The sequence below is a fragment of the Mycteria americana genome, chromosome 3, assembly GCF_035582795.1.
Source record: "Mycteria americana isolate JAX WOST 10 ecotype Jacksonville Zoo and Gardens chromosome 3, USCA_MyAme_1.0, whole genome shotgun sequence".
Classification (NCBI taxonomy): Eukaryota; Metazoa; Chordata; class Aves; order Ciconiiformes; family Ciconiidae; genus Mycteria; species Mycteria americana.
The window spans coordinates 92,293,497-92,316,370 of NC_134367.1; the positions used below are offsets into that span (position 1 = coordinate 92,293,497).

General features: G+C 39.5%; 2 protein-coding genes across 4 annotated transcripts in view; one reads left to right on the forward strand and one right to left on the reverse strand.

Moving 5' to 3' along the window:
• The window catches only part of VIT (vitrin), a 36,980-nt gene extending 35,178 nt beyond the window's left edge, over positions 1 to 1,802 (forward strand). For all 3 annotated transcript variants that reach the window (XM_075497401.1, XM_075497402.1, XM_075497403.1), the window contains 2 exons: positions 497 to 1,010; positions 1,624 to 1,802. In XM_075497401.1, coding sequence (XP_075353516.1) covers positions 497 to 1,010; positions 1,624 to 1,802 — 693 coding nt within the window. The remainder of the gene's footprint in view (positions 1 to 496; positions 1,011 to 1,623) is intronic.
• Positions 1,803 to 15,934: 14,132 nt separating this feature from the next.
• The window catches only part of STRN (striatin), a 67,797-nt gene continuing 60,857 nt past the window's right edge, over positions 15,935 to 22,874 (reverse strand). Inside the window, 4 exon segments of the mRNA XM_075496076.1 lie at positions 15,935 to 16,621; positions 16,708 to 16,794; positions 18,164 to 18,271; positions 20,629 to 20,769. Coding sequence (XP_075352191.1) covers positions 16,452 to 16,621; positions 16,708 to 16,794; positions 18,164 to 18,271; positions 20,629 to 20,769 — 506 coding nt within the window. The 3' untranslated portion in view covers positions 15,935 to 16,451.

Consider the following 22,874-nt stretch of genomic DNA (forward strand, 5'->3'; position numbering starts at 1 on the left):
AAGGGTAACCCAACTTCAGTCCCAGGTTTCAGTTCAAGGTAGTAGGGTTTGGCAGCAGGCAAAACTTTCCTTGTTGCCCTGAACGATGGGAGCTGAAGTTGCCACGTGGCAAACACACAGGCTCTCACAATGCCCACTGGAGCCACGCTAACAGCAGCATTGTGGTTTGGATGCTTTCTCTGCAAACGATATAACTTATCTAAAAAAGCATGACAGGTGGCAAACTTTCTTATTATATTTCTTTCACTACTATAATATCAGCTCCATCCCACAGCTTTTAAAAAAAAGGCAGGAAAAACTGGCTCGTTACACAAGTATCATCTCTGATGTTACATTGACGTCATTTCCCAGGGAAGCAGATGGTGACTGGAGGAGAGGCCACTTCAGACTCCAGCGTTGCTCTTTCCAGGAGCCTATATTTACAATTTAGCTACATACCCCAGCTGAGACAGGCAGACTGAATTTCCATTGCATGCGTCCTTGTGTTGCTTTGCAGGCAGTGTGCAGGACAAACGGTTTCTATTCCATCAACGTGCCCAGCTGGTTCAGCCTACACAAGGTGGTCCAGCCCTTGGTGAAGCGGGTCTGCGACAGCGAGCGGCTGGTTTGCAGCAAGACGTGCCTCAATTCAGCTGACATCGGTTTCGTAATCGATGGCTCCAGCAGCGTCGGCACCAACAACTTCCGCACCGTCCTCCAGTTTGTAGCCAACATCAGCAAAGAGTTCGAGATTTCAGACACCGACACCCGCATCGGAGCTGTTCAATACACCTATGAGCAAAGGCTCGAGTTCAGCTTTGACAAGTACAGCTCAAAGCAGGACGTGCTGAGTGCTATTAAAAGGATCAGTTACTGGAGCGGTGGGACCAGCACGGGAGCAGCCATCAGCTACGCCTCAGAGCAGCTGTTCAGCAAATCCAAACCCAACAAAAGAAAGATCATGATCCTCATTACAGATGGCAGGTCTTATGACGATGTTAGAGTGCCGGCCATGACAGCTCACCAAAACGGTAAGCTCTTCTATCGTTAGCTGCTTTTCCTATGTGCCTCAGCTTTTATCCAGGTCAGAGAAATGCAGTTTGCTACGATTTGAAGGCACTGGATGGAACTTTAGGAAGGAAGAGTAGCACCTAACCCTGGGGTCTCATCGAGCTCTAAGCAAGACCAGCATCTTTTTAAAATCTGAATGAGGACCTTCCACAAAAATTCACATAAATCTAGCAAAATGCAGCTATGTGTAGGAGATCTCAGGGGATTTCTACTGTCTTAATAACACATGAAGCCTCCTTTGGCTTTCCAGCCAGGATAATCATACATCTTCCAACACAATTGTAAGACATTTGCATTGGAGCAAGAACCTGTTGTTCAGGAGCCTGTTGTTCAGACCCAGAGCTAGAGCTTTACTATTGTTTAAACCTTTTTGCTGTTGGCAAAAGGTACTTCCAAAGCACAAACTAGGCCTTTCCTCCAATTTGAAAATGCCATTTTTAGAGAGAGAGAGCGCACTGCAACTCACTGCCCACCTTTTTGTGGCCTGGCAGCTACGTTTGCAGTACTGGTCTTAAATCAAATTTAAGCAATGACAACTTTTATGCTCACTCTAAACTCTGGGTTTCTTTCCAGGAGTTATAGCTTACTCTGTCGGAGTTGCTTGGGCAGCCCAAGATGAACTGGAAGCCATCGCAACAGACCCCGATACGGAGCATTCCTTCTTCGTCGATGAATTTGACAACCTCTACCGCTTTGTTAATCAGCTCATCCAAAACATTTGCACAGAATTTAATTCCCAGCCACGGAACTGATGGACTCGAGCAAGGCAGAACCCTCGGGTGCCATGCTGAAGGCATGCCAAGTACCACAGGAGTAATGCCAGCCCTCAGTTCAAGAAATACTGGAGGTGTTTTTCTCTGGCACTTTCCAGTCAGCAACGTTGATTGCAGCTCTGTCCCTGTGCATGATAACGCGCTGTGTAGACTATTGATTTTTTTTTTTTTCCCTTGCAGGCTTCAGAAACTCTGATTTGGATGGATAGCAAAAGAGGCAATAAACATGGAGGAAATAACTAGACCTGTTTGAAAAGCTGTTTCCAGCAGAGAGGCCCAGCGTGTCCGATTCCCACCTTTGGGCACACACAAGCTCCTTAAAGTGTACCACCTGCTTCCTGAAATGGCCAGGTCCCTTCAGGGAGCAGCCACGCTGCTTAACTGCTGTGGCAGAAGCACCTCCGTGTGGCACTGCCCGCCAGTCGGCACCCAGGTCAGGGCTGAAATACCAGACACTTTTTTGGGGGGGGACGCAACTCAAATTTGAGTACCTTCTTAAAAGCAGGCACTCTCTCTCTGTACAGCTGCCTAGCCAGCAAGTTAAGCTTCAGCTAGCGTAAACTCAAGCATTGGCGTTTATCCAAACCCAGAGACTGGAAAGCAAGCGAGAGGAAAGAGTCAAGCTGTGGGACCCTACAATCGTTTGTCAACCCCAATAAAGCCCCAGATCCACAAAGCAGCCAACATGCAGGAACTGGAACTTAGTCTACAGCACTTAATTAATATTTGATTTTGAGAAGCGTCTTGTCCCCTCAGCTCACTTGCTCCGCTCTTGTGCGGCTCAAGGTCTGCAGGACCGCAGGAGAGCTGCCAGGACAGAGGATACGCTTTGAGAAAATTGTGGGTTTAATTTGCTTGCAATCAGAAAAGCATTTGAGACCCACCACTCTACCATTAAACCAGAGCTTGGAACAGCTTACAGCAGTCTCTAGTGTGAGGAGAGCTATTCAAGAGCCATTAACAGGATTTAAGAAGGAATTGTCTAAGTTCTGTATTATACACTGGGAAAAGCAGCATTTCGAGCATTTACAGACACCCTCTCCCAAATTTGGGATTGACTTCTGTTTTATGGATTGATTTCAAAATGAACTTACTACAGCCCTGGATTATTCAAAATACACAGTTGTTTCTTAAGTGAAGAACTAGCCATATCACTAGTCGGTAGGGGAGGAGTGACATATTAAGAAGGTCAAAAGAATTGCACTTTAATTAGGAAGCAGCAGTTGCTGGTTATGTTTCCATTCAGTGTAATTTAAGAAAACATGTTCATTAAGCAAAGTTATCTAAGGAAAGGGATGGAGTTTCAGAGCCAATAAAAGCATGTGTGTTCATGCACCTTATGGCAATCAAAACCACACTGCGTCAGGCTTGTGGAACTAAAAGGAAATGGGAAGAAATTAAAACTCAAATTTCAGATCTTACTCACAAAGCAGATTTTTAATAGCCTTTATAGTTTTAATAAATAACCATGACCCAGGATGTTTATTATTCACATAAAAACATTAATTGAAGTAAATTGCCATAAGGGAGACTCCTTTCTGTCAACAAAAGTAGCAGAATCTTTGAAATTGTTATGTTTGGAAATATGTCTGAAGTAGCTCAAAAGTTACCAGTGAAGTAAGCATAACGCAAACTAATGAGAATGGCAGATTCTGCGTGATCTCCCTGGTGTGGTAACATAAGCCAGGCTAGGGTCCTCTCAAGAGGTCCTCAAAACCAATCCTGGATGAAACAGCGGTTTTACACAGGGAAGGTTCAGATCTTCCTCTTAGAAGAAACATTTAGTTCCAGCTTTAACTGGACATCATCAGTACAATAATGCTACCCAGCCAGAAGACGCAGGGCACTGCCAGCTTCCAAAACAAGCAAAACAAAGACATAAAATGTATTTGTATGCAGAGTTTTTAACACTAATCTGTGCTGCTGCACTTCCACAGCAATAGCCTCTTGGCTTGACAAAAGTAAAGATTAAGGATAGAGAGTTAGGTAGAAGCAGAGCAACCCCTGACACCCTCCTCACTACCGTTCTGCTGAAAGCATCTTCCTCTGTCAACAAGGACATTCCATGGGCTGGACAAATCTCAAACACATAAACTGAACTTACTGGGGACTTCAGACACCAGATTTATTGTCTGAAAACCTGTTTGCTTGGGGTTTATTTTGGGGCTAGCTGAGAAAAAGACCCAAGTCTTAACTTTTAGCTACTCTTAATATTGTAGTTTAATTTTTAATGCAACAACTTACCACCGCATATTGTTTTCCATACTGGCCGTACTCTTGCAGCACAGAAGACTGGTACTCTGCAGAGACTCCCAAATGTTTCGCTTGTGCTCTGCCGAAAGCACAGCACAGACGGCCGAGACATTAGGAACAGTCAGAGCCACACGCGTTCTTTAGGATATGCATTTTAATTTCTTCTGAAAGCTTAAACTTCAAGCAGTGACAGTGAGCTTTCAATGCTCTTTCACAGGGAAGTTGCACAGCTATCTTCTGTGGCAAGCATTTATAAAGGGCACTTCAGGGTTTGCTGTCATTTAAATCGTTTATCTTAAGTTTATGGAACTATGGCACTTGGTTGCCAATGTGCATTTTTATTAACTTCTTGGGATGACCTTGAAATTGTTGGATCTCAAAGTGTGAAAGTGGTTTAATGTTTAATCTGACTCCCATCTAAACTTAGATGTCCTATTCATAACACTAAACTTAAGCATAAGCCTCAAAACTTGTAAGAATACACCCTTCCATTAACAAAAGCAAGCAAGCGGATCAGCGCAGAACACTCTCCTCTTAACCTTTACCTTTCATAGCAATCAAAATACTTGCCAGCTACTAAAGTCTCTAAATACTGTTTTATTAAAAAACAAGATAACTTACGTATAAATCTTCATAAATGTTTGAGGCGGTATATTTGTTTGAAGAAAGCAGCAGAACTCCTTCTGTAACATATACAAGCTATTTTGAACTTATCAATACAAGTTGCTGTATCTTTTGCAATAAAATTGTCCCAAAGGCATATGTCATCTCGTATGTGGTCAAAAAATAAACACCAAATATGGTCCATGCCATTTTAGTTTCTGAAACACAGCTGAGGTTCTTACTAGATTATGGAAGACCTAGCAAGGTTGGTAAAGCCCCAGGTGTTTCAATGTCGTCCTTTTAAATGCTCAGCTGAAAAAAAAGCCTAAAAGTGAGCTAGCAGAGGAAGGGCCACCAAATTACATATCAGAAGAATCAGTCATTGAAGCAGAGTCTAATGGCTGAAAGGCATCAAAATCATACGTACTTTCCCAAGTCTGCAAGATCACGTCTTATTTGGAAACAGACTTCTTTTGGAAGCTGAAAAAAGTTAACACAGTCTCTACGCACTTTCTAGATGCAGGGCTGAATCAAAGAGGATCTAGATGTCCAGACACTTGATGCTGGGCTGCTTAGTTTCAGATGACCGACCAGTGCGGTGGAACCTGCTATCTGGCTGATGTATCCAAAAGAGAAAGGCACCAAAGGGTTGGACTTGGAGGCAGGCAGCCAGCCAGGGCTGGGAGCTGTCTGAACTAGTCACTGGATACATAGCCAAAAGGGGGTTGTCTGATCACCTTCTCCCTAGGAAGTAAGCGTCTTTGCACTCAGGAGTTGGGCTGGTGGCGTATCACTGCTCAGCAATCACAGTGCAGAACACCCACCTGGAAATAAATACAGACATCCATGCTCTGAAAGCCATGGGGGAGCTCTATGACAGCACCTCTTGCCTCTAACTCCAGCATTAGCTACTCACATCAGGTGAACAACCAAAGGTCAAGTCAAAGTTCAACCATCTCTTCAGAGAGAGGTAACTCGAGCCCCCGTTTCCCAGCAGTATCTTGCCTTGCTAGTCCAGAGGTGGGACACTCAGCACCTCTGCTGTCACTGCCACCCCGCACAGAAGGCATCGCCTGCTGTGTGCACCCCTCTTGCTCCTCAGCTGCTGCCGCTTTGCTGGTTCAGCAAAAGGAGGGTTCCCCCATGGCAGCTGCTGAATTTTGCTTTTCTGACAGCCAGGCAGACAAGCTTCCCCTTCCTCCTTGCGTTCCTCCCCCCACAGCTCTCCAGCACATGAGGGGAACCGTTCCAGTAACCAGGAAAAGCTCTGGAGTTAAGCAACCAGATAAGACCAACCCAATCTAAATGCCCTTAGTGGATTTAACACCCTACCTGTAAACTCCACAGAAAATTATCCACGTTATCTACTTGACAAGTCAAAGCAAGCAGTAAATATCAGAAATACTACCTAGACACCAAACACTAACTCAGTCTTCTATGGTATACATACCTTAAATTACCTCACGGTTGAACAAAGTCACTCTCTCTCTATCATTCCTCTAGTTATGTTTCTCTGCCCATCAGCAACATTATGCCAACAACTCGATCCCTTTTCTTTTCCATTTCCATTTCAGTTTGAGAAGTCTTAGACAGTTATCAGGCCATCTACATTTGCTAAATCCCCTACATATTGAAAGCATCGCAACACCTATATAGCTGAGTGCCTCAAATTCCTCAAAGTAGTCTTTTTTTCCTCCTTGTTAAAAACTTAAACTGGGGGGTACCACAGGTTTTAGCACTGCATCAGCTACCTCGCTCACAATCAGCTGCAGACGTACTGAATGGCAAGAGAAGCAAGTGTTATCTTCCTTAATGCCAGTTTAAGCTCTTCTCTGATTTCTCATAAAAACTCTGATAATGCAGTTCAAGAACTCAACACCCACTCAAAGAAATTACTTCTTTCTAAGCACAAAGAGAAATGGTAGTTAAAAGTTTCACCATATGGCCAAAGAGAGTATGCTCACTTCTCTCACACCCAAATCATTATGGGGATGTCTTGTTCATAGGCAAACCCATAAGGATGTTAGGAAGGCCACTCCTACATTGTTCATGAAGTCGTCTTTCTCCCTTCCTCAGGAATCTTCTACTGACCCTCTCTGGAGGCAGAATATTGGGGTGAATGCAACTGTATTGCCATTTCATAAAGCAATTCCTCCTTTCCTATGAGGAGGGAAGATGAGTAGGACTAAACCAGAAGGCTTATTTTACCTACCATGGAGAGATGAGAACTTCACTTACCCCACCTACAAGCTTAGAAAAAACAGGATGGACTCGCTAACAAGTTGTTCTGCTCAGTTCTGTGTAGGTTCCCAGACCACCCCCTCAACAGTGCCGTTCTGAGCATCTTCCTGTAGCAACGCGACTGCCATCTGTGATGTGTGGTTTGCTCTCCCTCATCCTCTCCCCAAGGGCAGAACTGTGCGCTTATTTTTATGTTAAATGAATGTTCTCCCCAGGAAGCGCACCGTGTCTCGCTGCAATCGATGCACCGCTGACAGACCCGCTCCTGCACAACGGCGCCGCACCCACTCTGCACGTCTGCTCACCCCACGAAGACGCTTGGGACCGTGTGCCTAAGCGCACGGAAAGATGTAGGGTGCCAACAGTGCCAAGATGGCAAAGCAGTACAAAACCAGGACATACGGAGGATAGAAAAACTGAGACACGACTGTGAATGGTAACGCTTTGCACAGCTCAGAAGGAAGTTCACATGCAGTTACCTCATGCCCCTCCAAACGCATGTCTACTTGTCCTAGTCTGAGTGCACTCCCCCGTCCTCCCAGCCAAGTACGAGTACACACATCTTGGGATAAAATGCAGAATGATGAACACAATACAAAATGTTGAAAAATAGTATTTATTAGCACCCAATTTACATAATTATATGGTACAAATGACACTTACTTGCTGCTGTAACATTAAATAAAGCTGCTCTTAAAAACCATTGCTTATTTCTGGAAGTCCATGTGATTTTGCTCAGCACAGAATGCGGGTACAGTATACGGATACCCCACTTCACTACTGTCATACCAATACAAACACCTGCATGGTTACCTCAATGTGGTCTCATTTTAAACGGCACACTAACATAAGCAGATCTATATAATTTTAATGACAAAGTATTGAGGCAAGTGAACGTAGCTTTAAATATAACCTATCCAAGAAGTTTCACAAAATAGGAATTGCAGTGAAAAAGAGAAAATTCAGGGCTGCAATTGAGAATCTCAAAAATATACTGGCATATTTTAAAATAATCTCCCTCTGAATTTTCTATCTTTGCCATTTTAGATATTTATCCAGGATTTTAAAATATTGAATTTTAGTATGAAGTTTAATATTAAGCGTTTGAAGAAGCATTTTCATTTAAAGCAAAAATTTATACTTTTTATAATAAATGCTTATCAAGTCTTTGGAGAACGAATCACCTTTTCACTTCTCATGTCCCATGATTAAGAAGCCTTTCTGAAATCATGAAATACACCACATTTATGGATCCTTACTCCCAAGAAAACTATTTCCTTCACAAGTTCGAAAACAGAGTTTCTCACTTAAATTAACATTCACTTTTGTACAACAGTAGCATTTAAACAAGGTAATTTGGTGGTACTGAAATTCTGACACAGGCTTGTACTGAGCCATACACAAACTGACAAGCAGACTATTACTCAACAAGTAGGTATTTTTCATTTGGATCCACCACTTTGCAAGACACTTGAAGCCCAACAGTGTTTCAAAGTAGTCATTCAAAACTGGCGTGCAAAATCATAACCTCAGCATAATTCTGAAGGGGAGTCTTAATTTCCTTTAACTGTTTATATACCAGTCACAGTAGCCTTTTCATATCAACTATCTGTCATGGAAGTGACCCAAAACAGAAGAGGAACAACTGTAATTACTAACATTTAAGTGGTTATCACCTGTGGTATCTTCTCCGAAAGAGAACCATCAGGTAACTCTAAGTTCAATAGTTATTCTTGTAGAGAGGGAAAAAAAAAAGCACATTAATATAAACAACAACCAAAAAAATCCAAACTACGGTCCATAAGGCAAAGAAATTCGTCTGGAAATTTTTTTTTTAACCCGACAGTTTCTTTTAAAAGAAAGCAATTGAAGATATTTATACGAAATACAATGCAGGTAGTTGATATGCTGACAAATATTGACAGAAAATCTTACAGCAACAATAGTCTTCTCATCATGGATTTTCTTCTACAAGTTTTTTCAGATGCATGATTCAAGGAAAACACAGCACAAGACAGCTTTTCAGTCTGCTTGGGCTATAAAGGTACAAGAAATTATTAGCTAACATGCTCAGTTTGCATTTCCAGAAAAAGTGCTAACACATATGAGACAGTTTTCAAAACCTATGCATGTTTGTAAATGTCTGACTGCAAGGAAACAATTCTAGGAGCCATGCACCTGAAAACAAGCTACATTCAAAAAGCACTATCTTGATGACAGGAAGAATAAAAAAATAAATTCTTAATGGAAAAATATTAGCTTGAAGTCCATCGTTTATCCCTTATACAATGTTTTTGGCTGCTTTTAGTAAGTAATCCAAAAATAACGAAAATATTTGGCTTGGCAACAAGTTATCCCTTTCCTTTCAGAACAGTACAAATCCAGCTGCATAAATCTTTTCTCAACGTCCCAGTCTAATACTCTGGTGTGAGGACCAAGGGTTCCTTGAAATAGCAAGGAAGTAATTTTGGGAGCCTGCAATTCAAACTGAGGGAATGCAAGTAGGCCAGGCTTGAGGACCGTGTCAACACAAGGCTTTGAGCAGCTTAAAGAGAGACACACGTGCAGGCATGGTTTAAACCTGGTGTGATCTCCCAGGATCACAACATGGCTTGGCAGCATGAGCAGGGTGAAACTAGTTTAACACACAATACCGCAACCCAGGCTCAATCAGGAAGAAAGTTGAGCTAAAAAGCATATATTATTATTAAATGCCTTCTTAGTTCAGCCACAGTTTGGATTTTGTTACCCAGCAACAAATCTCTCCTGACGATGAACCAGCTGAGATCCACAAATTGTACTATTCAACTGGATTTACACATTCTGTAGTGGAATTCAGATTCTCAAAAACACCTTAAACGATAGAGCACTTCCTAAGTTTTCAGAACAGACTACAGAGCAGCAAAATTAAGTCAGTGGGTGGGTAAGAGATAACTCAGTAGAATTAAATGAACTGGGAATAAGGAGGTACAAATCAGCCCTTTGGCGGCAGGAGGGGTAGGGCTGAAGCTGAAACCCCACCATCCTTCAAAAAAACACTCTAAGAGAAAATCAATAGTTCTTTATGAAGTTCACCCTGCAATGAGAGTCCACTGCAGACGGGATTTTAAGATTCTGAGGAAAAAATAGCCTTAAGGAGGATTTAAGTGGGAAGATAAAAACCAGATGTCAAACGGACAGATAACCTGCGTAACAGGTATGTTCATCAGCACAGGCAGACATATAATTTTAAAGGTCTTACTTCCCACCATTCTCCCTCCTGGGATTAGTCCCACCAGCTGAACAAGAGCACTTGCCTGAGCAAGGACTATTTACACAAAGGTCATCCTAGTCCAACCCCACTCCCCAGGTGTTTGTTCATTTCCTCTGTTGTATGTAATATCTTTTACAATATGGGTTATTTCTTGTAAAACACCCCCTATACAACTGGATGGATTAACACTGTGGTTTTCATCAGTTTCTCTGCTGCTCAGTAGAAACCCTGCAGAGGTTTTGACTAGCAGTTTACAGGCCATTCGTTTCAGTAACAGTGGTAGTCTCTAAGCTTAAAGACACTGATGATGAAAGAGTCAAGACTGTTCACCTATTGTAACCCTCTTCAACTAAATACATCATCAGTTTTAGCTAAAATATTCTCAATGTCTTCATGTCCTTATGGAAAAAGGGAGCTTCCTGAAGCATCCGAGTAGTTTTTTCAGGGAAATCTTTGCTTTCTCTCTGTCACTCAATACTAACTGCTACGCTGAGCATCCCTATGATGCTCACCAACAGCAGATGCCCAAGAAAACTCACATTACCATGTCAAAGATTGCAACATCTTATACAAACCAATTTACCATATGTAAATGGTTTACTATCATATTCTGATTTTTTCATTCTTAACAGTGTAGTCCAAAACAATTTCTACTAAACAGCCACAAATTGCAGAATGTTTTTAAATGCTATATTACAAGCAGCATCATGTTTTCACAGTTATTTCCATGAATCTTATCAGCTTACCTATTAGAAAGCTGAAAGAATACATCCTAAGTGAGTCACAAATTACCTGGAACCACCGGTCCCATTCACATCTCATTTCTATGAGAAAGTACTGAAGGAGTATTTTTTACAAAATGGGATATTTAATGTGAAGTGAATCATACGGATGACACTGTATGTAATACATACTAAATATGTAGATTATTACTGAAGGAAAAAAAAAAGAAAAGAAAAATGAGAAACAAGCCTAAAATTCTACTCTGCTTCCCAAATTTTGTGGCTTTGGTTCAATACTAATGGACATAATGAGACAAAGTCTTAGTCCTGCAATTTTGTTTATAAATAAGCATTTATCTGGAAGCAAAAGAGCAGTCCCACTACAGTGTCAGAGGAACTTATCACATAACTGGGTCCCCAACATGAAGACTATGTTAACAGAAGAGTAAGTTCTGTTCTTAGAATTTAAGTAATAAGCTATTACAAATCTCCTGCCATCTCCTCATCTAAAGTGACATAGTTTTGAAATTTGAACAATCTCCAGCTTTTACTTTGACACAGGAGTGCATAATTTAGAATCTGGATATATACTAGATTTTGTCCTTCATATAACCTGCAGCCAACGGATGAATGAATAAACCTGAAGAATCATTATGGGAAAGCCTCACTAAACTTGCTACTCTAACCTTTTAATGTTTTCCTTTGCGATACCATTGGGCTAAACTCCCCACTGCTCCCCAGCCCAATTCTCCTAAGATGACACCAGTCACATGGAGGGCACATCAGTTCTGGCCATTTAACCTACTATCTATCCCCTACAGATATGGTCAGCAAATGGTCTCCCTGCTTCCCTCGCCGTTCAGCACACAATCCAATGACTGCTACCTGCAGATCTTCAAAGTAAAAATACAAACAATCTCACTTGCAGATACTCCCACACTGCAGAAATTACTCGTGTTAGACTGCAAACCTGACGCTTCAGCAAAGAGGACTCCAAGGAGAACACTGCTATAGTCTCTTGCCATACAGGCACAATGGCTGCATTTTCTTCCTTAACTCAACCCACGTTACTAGGTTTTACTAGGTTTACCAGATATTTCACATGGGTGTCAAGTAGGCTCCCTCGGACAGTCTGCAAAGCCACTGCCAAACCACAGCCTGCAAATGCTTCCAAATATACAACTTGAAAGGCATTAAAAAACCCCAAAACTTGCTTATCTGATGGTTATGCCTGCTTTTTAATTTTTTGTTTCCTTTGAGATGGCCTAACACTTCTGCCAATCAAACACTGCTCAAATGACACATCAGTTTATGGAAATTGCTGCTCCCCAAAATTACATTCTTAAACCATGAGGAAGGAGGTAGGGAAAGGGGACACTTCTGTGATCGAACAGGTGTACTGAAAAAGGTGGTGTAACTAAGTCCTTTATCTCTTACGTATTTATTCAAAAGGACAAGTTTCTGGTTACTTTAAATTCAGAACTGCAAAATGGTGTTGTGTGACCTAATCACAAAGCTGTATGGTGAACTTCACACACTTATTCAAACACATTACATACGGGACTGCTTTAACTAACAGTATTTGAAATCATATGGCCTAATAAATAACCTACAGTATGTGGCATATAGTTGTACAGGCTTCTTGCTAAAGAACATTTTATCAAAATAAAGATGAATGAGATCCCAAAAAATCACCTGATGGATATTCTTACAAGTAATAAAACCTTTTACTTGGTACGTCAAAAGTTCTCTTTGAGGCACAAAAATAAATTTAGACACTAGGATTTTGTAAGAGTGAAGAAGATGTTTTCCACAATATAATTCTATCTAGAGCTTCTTCCAGGCCACTCCAAATCATTTTGTGCAAGTGTTTTGGTAACTGAATCAAATATGTGAAAGCAAACAGCACAGTGAAGTAAATTAGAAATAAAAATGAGAGTATTTAAAACTAGTGGACCAATTTTCAACATACAGAAGGACTGAAAATTCTCCCATTAAATTACTTAGTAAAACCAAAATCAGTAGCACAGGCTAACATACACAAAAAAATTATATGAGTTAACCATTAAAAAATGTACCATGTAAATCAGATATGGGGAAAAATAGTAACGGTAAAATGCCATATACTGATGTTGCACAAAAATGCTTTTTTGCAAGAATAAGCATTAAGTCCAGGTTTGTTTACATCTTCAATAGATGTATGTATCACATTAATGAAAGTTACCAATTACATTGAACCAGGAAGAACTGCACATAAAAGGGAAAAAATAAAAATACTTTAGTGCCCTCAGAGATCAGAAGTTCAAAGCTTATAAAATCCAGGGTAATCATGAAACAGGAATTAAGTATCTAGCTGCAAAAGAATCATAACAACATACTGAAAGTGAAGAAGAAACTTGAGAAGCAGCAATGCTCCAAGTTATTTAAAACAGTTGTCAGAAGTAAAGAAATACAATTTGGGTTTGTGAGACACTAGCCAGAAGACCAAAAGTCTGGTCTTCCTACACAAAAGCATCATGTTACAGAGGAAAAAACCAAACAAACAAAAACCACACTTAAGAGATGACCTTCAGACTAGTCCAACAAATCATGCATGTGGAATGGTGTTGTGGGCACCAAGATATGGAGAACTGAGCTAAAAAGCTAAAAACAAGAAAAAGTTGTGTAAAAAGAGCAGACTAAAAAATAGCTTGAAGAAAGTGGAAAGGAATGGACATACACAGCTAGAACCAGTGCATGCATGCAGCTTCCAAATTACAAAGACGATGAGGAATATGTAAAATGGCACAAAACATGGCTTGGAATACTGGCATGAAGTTACAAAAAGAACTACTAAACATCACGTAAATCCTCCTGTCACTGAGATGCAATCATTTAAATAATCCTCAAAAGGAAGCCTAATTGTTCAGAACATATATAAAACCTCACTGGCCAAGACAATATTAAAATGCACAAGTCTACAACCCTGCTTTAGCAAGCAGATGGACTAGATAACCTAAATAATTTTTTCATCCCTAACTCCTATGATGATGTTCAGAAGATCTGACAGGCTCATGCACAATACCCTGCAGTCCTACAAGTATGTGAGCAAGTACAGTAAAAAGACATTGACATCAATTATGAAGACCAGCACAAAAATATATATACTCCACAACCTCTTTGTAAGGCTACATTTGTTTTGTTTTTTTTAAAGGCACCTCATCCTCTAGCTATTGCCAGCTTTTAAAAAAATCACTTTTCAGTTTGAGCAAGAGCTCAATAGTGAGAAGGAAACATCTTTCAATTCACATTTGAACAGCCACTTCTTACATTCCAACTGTAATCAGAATGACAGTCTTTAAAAACAAGCATGCCGGCCTATTAGTTTTATGTACAGCAATTTAAACAACCGTAACTACATATTGTATTGTGTAAGCAAAAGCACAACATTCATTTCATACTCACACCATTATCCTTTGTATACACAAACTCAAGAGAACTCTTAATACTAAAACATTAAAATGCACCCATAGAGTCTTCCCTTACTAGACACATTTAATACATGTTTACAATATATATACACATATATAATATACATAACTTTTAGAATTTTTCAAATAAATCTTTGTAATTTCCTCTTTAAAAAGAAATAAAATAATGACACTGAAAGAATATGTCAAGTACACAGAACTCTCACAAAGTTGAATGCTCAGTTTTGCAGCCAAGTTTCTCCCTTTCCATCATAACCAAAACACTTTATAAAAACTAAATAATCTGAATTACTATTGTAGTCATCTGTTTCATGGTAAAGGTTCTAATCTTATCTATGGAAATATATTGCATATCAATATAATGAAGTGACATATCTGAATATTCTGAGCAATAAAAGGTATTCCAGGATATTTTAGCAGTAAATATAATGTGTTGCAGGCTCAAACAGCACAGGTCAACCTTTTATTCTAAATAATATAGTTGATTTAAACTCTGAGATCAGCTTCAAATGTGGTCCCATCCCCAAATGCCACTCTAAAAACAACACAGTCAAACCCTATGTTGATATCTTTCAATGACACCTTTTTAAAAAATGTCAGTTTAAAGGTAAAGATTTATTTATCAATTTCCAGTCTTAACTTCAAGCTGGTATGTGGAGGAGTTGCATTGGGTTCTTTCCTATTCACATCAGCACCAGAAATCGTCTCCAGCAGAAATTCTGCCTTGCATTCCCATTAGAGGAAAACACCAACTTCAGGCTTATGAGCAGTAGTAACTCTGATGATGACACATAATAGAAAAGAATCCACTCACCTTCCTTTAAAAAGGGATAAAAAGGCTAAAAGATCGGATTAAAAGTTATTTGTCATTCAAATCAACAGAGAAGCTCTGAATAGATAAATGAAGCACATCTGTTGAGTAATTACAAGAAGCACTCATTCTTCAGGTAATCTAATCAATGGCACGATATGCTCAGTGAAGTGGACAAGTTAAAAAGTTCCACAAATGGTGAAGTTGGGAAACACTTCTAGAAGTAGCAGAATCTCTGAAACTGATGGAACTTTGTATAGTTCCCACCTATTGCACTTAGTAGGACTCATACAAAGCATCAGGTATAGGTTTAACCATCAAAAGAAGTATTTCACTGTTATCCTTAATGCCCAGAATGATACCCTTTTTAGCAGGAACAGAAAGAGGAGATGAATGTTTGATAGTTAAATTGTAGGACAGCTTCTTTGGAAAGCTTTGTGATAATTTCTTGTGCCAGATCTCCAAGAATAAACAGCATTATAAATCTGAATAAGTTAAATCTGCTACTGCAGTATACACAGACTGCTTGAATCTGTTGTTAATTGGGAGTAGACTAAAGGCTCAGCTTCTAGCCACACGGTAATACAGTCTTTAAAAAATTATATAATTTTTTTTGCAAACGAAATATTTACTGTATAACACAGAAGATGCAACAACAACTTTACTGCATTTTAATTTATGTTAGTAGTTTGCTTTCCTTTAACTGCATTTATCTTAGGCTGGCAGCCAGGTGGCTGAGATTAACTATCCACTACTGCTCTCTGAACAAGATCTATTTTATTAATACCAAAGGGATGACCAAAGTGCCTCCCACATGACACAGTAATGAGCATGTGAACTGACACTTTTTCCAGGTGATTTAATTTTAAGTACATTAAGATTCCTCAGTGAGAAGCATCCTAGGAAGTTTCCCTCTTTTCCTACTCCCTGATGCAATTAGACCCCTTCTTTCCAGTACTCCATTTTATTAACAGAGAATACATAGACCTAGTTTCACCCAAGGCCTGCCTGGACGAAAATTCACACCCTCCAAAATAAAAGCATTTCTTTTGTTTTTTTAACTATTTGAAACTGAGAGTTTCCAAGCTCTCAGCACCAGCTGAGCTCACAGAAACCAGAACAAATGTCAATTTAGAAAAGAGCACCCTGCAAAACTAAACACTTACAAACATTCTCTGAATTATAGGGCAGGATAAGAAGACTCATGCCCTCCTCTTCTCTTTTGTGCAGCTGGTTAAATATATACAAAGCTAGAGTTGAAAGGGAAGCATTCTGTCATACAAACACTTTAGCCAGGGCATCTGCTCCTGCGCTGGCAATATAACATTTGGAGGGGTGGAATGCCACATCATGAATGGACTCATCAAATTTTTTGCGATGAGCAGTAAATTCTTGGATGCAGGTCTTGCTTTCAAGATTCCACAAGCGAATCGAACAGTCATGACCTAAAGAAAGGGGAAACAGTTTTCTTTGTAATTCTTATGTCTACCACCATTACAAGAAAAATAAAAAGAAATCTGAATGTACTTACTGCCAGACATCAAATACAAGCCATTAGGATCAACAGCTAAACTTGTAACTGCATCTAAGTGAGCTACCATGGAGTGGATCAGTTTTCCTTTGAAAGAAAAGATTTATTTAGATTATTTTCTGCAATTCACTTTGTTATCTGTATTCACTGCTTAAACCCTACCACAAGCTCATATTATAAATACAAGATCTTGTCCCATGACTGAATCATTAAAATTACACAAGAAGTCATTCTTTCAATGTTTACAGTCTCAGGAGAGCCACAGTACCAATATCACCAACTTTGTCAGACCTTTGTTTTATGTCTGCAAAACCACCACGAAGCTGCAATCACTGTGCATTTTAAATATCTGCCCCTTAAGTGAATTAGGTGAGTTCAGGAGCAAGATCTTGACTGGGAAGGAGGAAAGGGGCTGAGTATACTAATAAGCAATGACTATAAACTACATAAGGATGTGGGATAATTTTAGTCTTATTATAGACTTATAATAAGTCTTCTATAATAAATATAATAAGACTAAATATAATAAGACTTATTATAATTACAGTAATGATTTCATGTTAAAAATAAGAAATCATGGGGGTTTTTGTTGCAGAAGATAATAAAACACAAAAAAAATGAGCGGCTGTTTCCTCTACTATTTATTACAGAACTATATCATCAAACAAATCAGCTATTTTCAGCTTTTTCCTCAGCTTCCATTGGGTCCTTTCACCTCTTCTTATTTAACATATATCTGGGGAGTAGCAAACTTAAAATCAACAAGAATATTGAAAGATCTCAATTTAACTTTTAAGACAGAGTGATCTGGAAGCAGAGAAGTCACAAACTGAAGATTATCAAGATTCACAGTCAGAATACCAGATTAATACGACCATTCCTATCAAAAAGTCCTTTAAAACCTAAGAGATTCATAATTACACATCTCAGTGCGACTCTCACTACAAATTAGAAAAAGTATTATAAGCTGTCCAGCTGTTTCTGCAGAAGTAAGAAATTTGGAGAAACACAGCGGACCAAATTGAGAACGATGCCTACAAGGGAACTTCTACCTCCAGGCCATCCAACAGAGGTCTTGGAAGCACTAAAGGAGAGCCAGAGCTTCCTGCCCTCAGATCAAAGTAACACAGACAACACAATAGAAGAAACATGAATGTAAGCACATGAACATTTTAAAAAGCTTCCTTTTAAGTTAAATATTGATAACTCCCATACAAAAGGCATTTTAAAAGAACAGACAGAGAATGATGCAGGTTCCTTATCACTGTGCCAATAAAGTTTTAACTGGGCTGGCAATCTTTGGGCTCTCCTGGTGCTGAGAGATTCCTGTTTCAGAGGATATACAATTCTTAACATCCCTTAGCATTTACGTGAATAATATTAATCATAATGAAATTCTGTTTATGTTTTATGTTATACAACCACTATGACTAGGACCTGCTGAAAAGATGCATACCTGTATTGTTGTCGTAGAATTTGATGTGTCTGTCTTCATGAGCAGTGATACTAATTGGAAGAGTTGGATGGCTGATGACTCTGTTTATCTGACAGGAGGAACTGACTGCTAAGAAAAAACCCACACATATCAATACATGTAAATTGCTAAGTTCTTTGAAAGATTGCTATTAAGAAATAAATATGTAACCAATCTTATCTGCAAAATAATTCTTACCGTTATATAATGGAAACTCTCAACTAGCACCTTATGTAATGTGGTTTACTCTAAAATACTTTCCAAATTATACACACACAGAGGCATACATAAGCTATATGTATGAGTGTAAATACAAGCAAAAAAGGTCCAGCTTTTGGCCACAGTTTTAGATGGCCGTATCAGCCGAGAATGTGAAGCCAAAAAATGAGTGAAAATACCTTTTTTGCACTTCCCCACCTCCACATTCCTCCTCTGGTCAAGCCAAACTTTCTTTATAACATACAGACAGTACAGGAAAATTAACACTGCAGGCAGTACGTTTCCAAGCAAACAGGATCCTGTGCCCTCAACCTTACAGAGCAAAACCCACCTACTATTATTTGATATACATAGATTAAAATTCTTATTGAAGAAAAGGATGCTAGACTATTCATAGGAGAGCTATTTTCCTAGCCTTCAAGGATATTGAAATATCATATATATACATACACACACAAAAAAAAAGTACAGGACTTTTTTGGTTAGAAATCTAGGCATTGCTGTGACTAGCACAGACGAGTGCAAGAATGGTCTTAAGAGGCATAGATTACCACAAAAAACACAGATAACCACTCCACAGAACATCAAAATACAACTATCTTCTTTCATGTGGGAGTTGACTGTTTTTAGTTAAACTGCTGCCAAAGAACACTCACATCATCTAATCAAAATTCTTACTAAAATAAACAAAATAGAATACTACTATAGGATCACTTGCTACCAAGGTGGTAAAGACTTCAATTTACATCTTTCTATAAAAATCTGAACGTTCAAGTAGTGTCAGCATCCACAGGACACTTAAAAATTATGAAAGTGTAAATTAAGGAAAACCACATCTATATTAATAAACCCCCAAAAAAGTACTAAAAGCACATGAGACTGCATCACAGCCAGCTATCCTCACAGTTTTAAAATGCCAAGCAGAGTGAGGCTTATACTGAACAGTGGAGTCCCTAAAGTGGTGGTGGTAGGGCATTTCAGGTGACTCATTTTCCTCTTGCCTAGTTCTTGTAGAAATAATTACTTTTTTTTTTTTTTTTTAATATATGTAAGCTTTATCTTACTGTTACATAACTAAGGATACTAAACAGGGACTGCTGGTTGCCATACCCCAGTCTCATTTTCTTAAAGGAATATTACTGAATTACAGTAAGGAGGAGGAGGTGAAAAAAATAGAAGGAAAATAAAATACAAGAAGAAAGGTAACGTCCACTGAATAGAGAACTGATTTAGGACTATTTTTTCAGACAGGAACAAAAATGTGGGTTAAAAAAAAGAAATCCTGCACAGCAAAAAATAATATAAAGAAGGGAGATGGCACTTTCCATTCCCTCTTATAAAACGACAGTCATTCAACTGTTTAAAAACAGACAAGCAAAGCCAACAAGAAGGGCTTACTCTGTTTTGAAAATATAATTAGACAGTAGAATTCACTGACATAAAACTTTTAGGAGGGAAAAAAAAAAAATCAAAATTTTAAAAAAGACTGAACGTTTATATTGTTAACAGGTTACCATTTTGGCCTGAATATGAAACCTCATGCTTCAGCTCATTCTGGTCTCTTTCCTAATGCTGGGGTAAAATAATTTACTGATAGCAGGCTCCTTACAGTTTCCTCTAAACCTCTGATATTGGCCACTGCCATGATCCAAGGCATTACATGGGGCCTTGTGAATACCCTTCCACTGGAGCTTTGCTTTTCTCCTACAGTGAAAACTTCAACTAAAGCCCAGCTGCAAATGAGCCAAAAGTGTGTATAAAACTTAGAAAAGGGATACCTCTGAGGGAAAAAACAAACAAACAAAACCACACACACTCCCAAATTTTTAATAAACTCAACTTTAGATTTTCCTGATACTACCTCTATCTTGCAATTTTGGACTGAAGAGACAATGGAAATCTTGAAGCTGCAAAGATTACTGGGCTCTATTAAAGAAACCTGTGCTTTGCCTTGTGCTACTACTCCTTAAAGAGGAATTCAGATAGTGTGGGCTTGTTTCTTCTACCTTCTTTCAAAAGTATGTGCACTCTTCCACTACTGAAACACCCACGAGGTCTGTTGCAGTAGTGATAATTTACTGTTACATCTCAAAACACAGCTTGTAACATAATTCATGTTATAATTTATCATGACACTGCCTAATTGTTTGGAAACACTGAAAAGACTATCAACAGTATCAATCTTAAACAAGCAATTCTTTTGTTTTTGAGGGTTTTTTGATACATACTAGTATCTACACTGGACTCCAGGGTAAGAATTCGTTGCCGTGTCTCCATATTAAAAATGCTAGTGTGTCCACTGTTAAATGATGCTACCATGAGGCTTGGGTCACTGCTCACAAGATCTACTGATGAAGGGATTCCCATTTCTAGAAAACAATGTAGAGAACATTTTCATAAGATTTAGTTGGTGTGAAGAAAACAAAAAAAACCAACCAAAAATCTCAACCAGTAAGCACTTTATTATGAAAAGGGTCATGATTATGAAAGAAAGTGTTACATTTTAAAATCCACATTATACCAATCTAAATAGATTGCCCTGCATGATCACTATTTTAATGCTATTTTTCTGATATGCGTATCAACAACATTCTTTACTAAGATGCTGTAACTGGAACTGCAGCTGGACAGAAATCTACTTTGAAATTAAGAAAGCAAGAACTCCCTGCCTCCTTTTCCTTCCTTTAACTGCAAGAGTAATTCTCAACCAAACCTCCAGTGCATCAAGTAAAAGGACATGAAATTGAAGTAGTAAAATCATTTACATGACAGATGATTAATGTTATTATTAACCTGGGCAAATTCAGAGCTTAAAAAGCCCCCAAAGCTTTCCAGGTGCAAATTTTATATGCTGACACTGTCAGCATGGAAAGTTACATAAATACATTATAAACTCACATTACAAAGCTTCTTCCATCCTGCCTATTATGGTATACATCCGATCTCCTTACACTGTAGCCATCTGAACACTGCATGACAGAAGGCCAAATCAGCAGAGCTTTGGTACAGGAAATATCCCTTAGCATTTTTCTCCTTGAACGTCCTGTTCACCACCCATTATGTGAAGGAACAACACCGGTTGCAACATATGCCAGGAGGAGGAGGACGAGGTAGAGAGTGAGACACTGAATGTTAAGCAACCTAAGGTCCGTGGATCCAAATAACGTAGAAATATCATCACCTCTCTCTAAACCTAAGATTAATGGAAGAAACATCTTTCTTGGAGACGCAACCTCAGGAATGGTGGTACTTACCTAAAGACACTCAAAAAAAGCCAAAAAGGATTGGTGTGAGAAGAAAAAGTATTGTTTCTAAAGTGACCTTTCTACTATCACTGCCATGCCCGCTTATCTGCAGCTTCCTGATAAGCCTACAATGGTTCATCTAAAGGACTTAAATGATGACTGCTAGATATTTTAGAGAGTTTGTTCAAGGTTCTCAATAAACCATAGGAAAACTCAGTTTCAAAGGAGGATCTTTGAATTTCACAACTGGGTTTCATTCCAGTTTAGAACATAAAAAACCCAAAGATTAGGTCTCTGATGCAAGACTACTCCCTCCTCCCCCTTAATTTAATAATTAGAACCAAACACAAACAAACAAAAAAACCCAAAAACCAAAACCAAACAAAAAAACCACTACCAGGAAGTTTACAAAGTCGACAGGTAGGCAAGCTGGCAGCACACCAGTTGTTTTTCACAGAACCCTGCAGACCTTTGGAAACATAGTTCTGCCAGAAGTAAAATACATGTAAGATTTCTATTTTGCTCAGTCTATTTTAACTAAGAAGCAATCACAGATCTGACCAGCTTTACACCATAATTCGATGAGTCTGTTCAGTGGCATTCCTCGGGGTCAGTACTGGGACCAGCACTGTTTTACATCTTTGTCAGTGACATGGACAGTGGGATTGAGTCCACCCTCAGCAAGTTTGTTGACAACACCAAGCTGTGTGGTGCAGGCAACATGCTGGAGGGAAGGGATGCCATCCAGAGGGACCTTCACAGGCTTGAGAGGTGGGCCCGTGTGAACCTCATGAAGTTCAACAAGGCCAAGTGCAAGGTCCTGCACATGGGTCAGGGCAATCCCAAGCACAAATACAGGCTGGGCGGAGAATGGATTGAGAGCAGCCCCGAGGAGAAGGACTTTGGGGTGTTGGTTGATGAGAAGCTCAACGTGACCCGGCAAGGTGCGCTTGCAGCCCAGAAATCCAGTATCCTGGGCTGCATCAAAAGAAGTGCGACCAGCAGGTCGAGGGAGGTGATTCTCCCCCTCTACTGCGCTCTCATGAGACCCCACCTGGAGTACTGCATTCAGCTCTGGGGTCCCAACATAAGAAGGACATGGACTTGTTGGAGCAAGTCCAGAGGAGGGCCACGAAGATGATCAGAGGGCCGGAGCACCTCTCCTATGCAGACAGCCTGAGAGAGTTGGGGTAGTTCAGCCTGGAGAAGAGGAGGCTCTGGAGAGACCT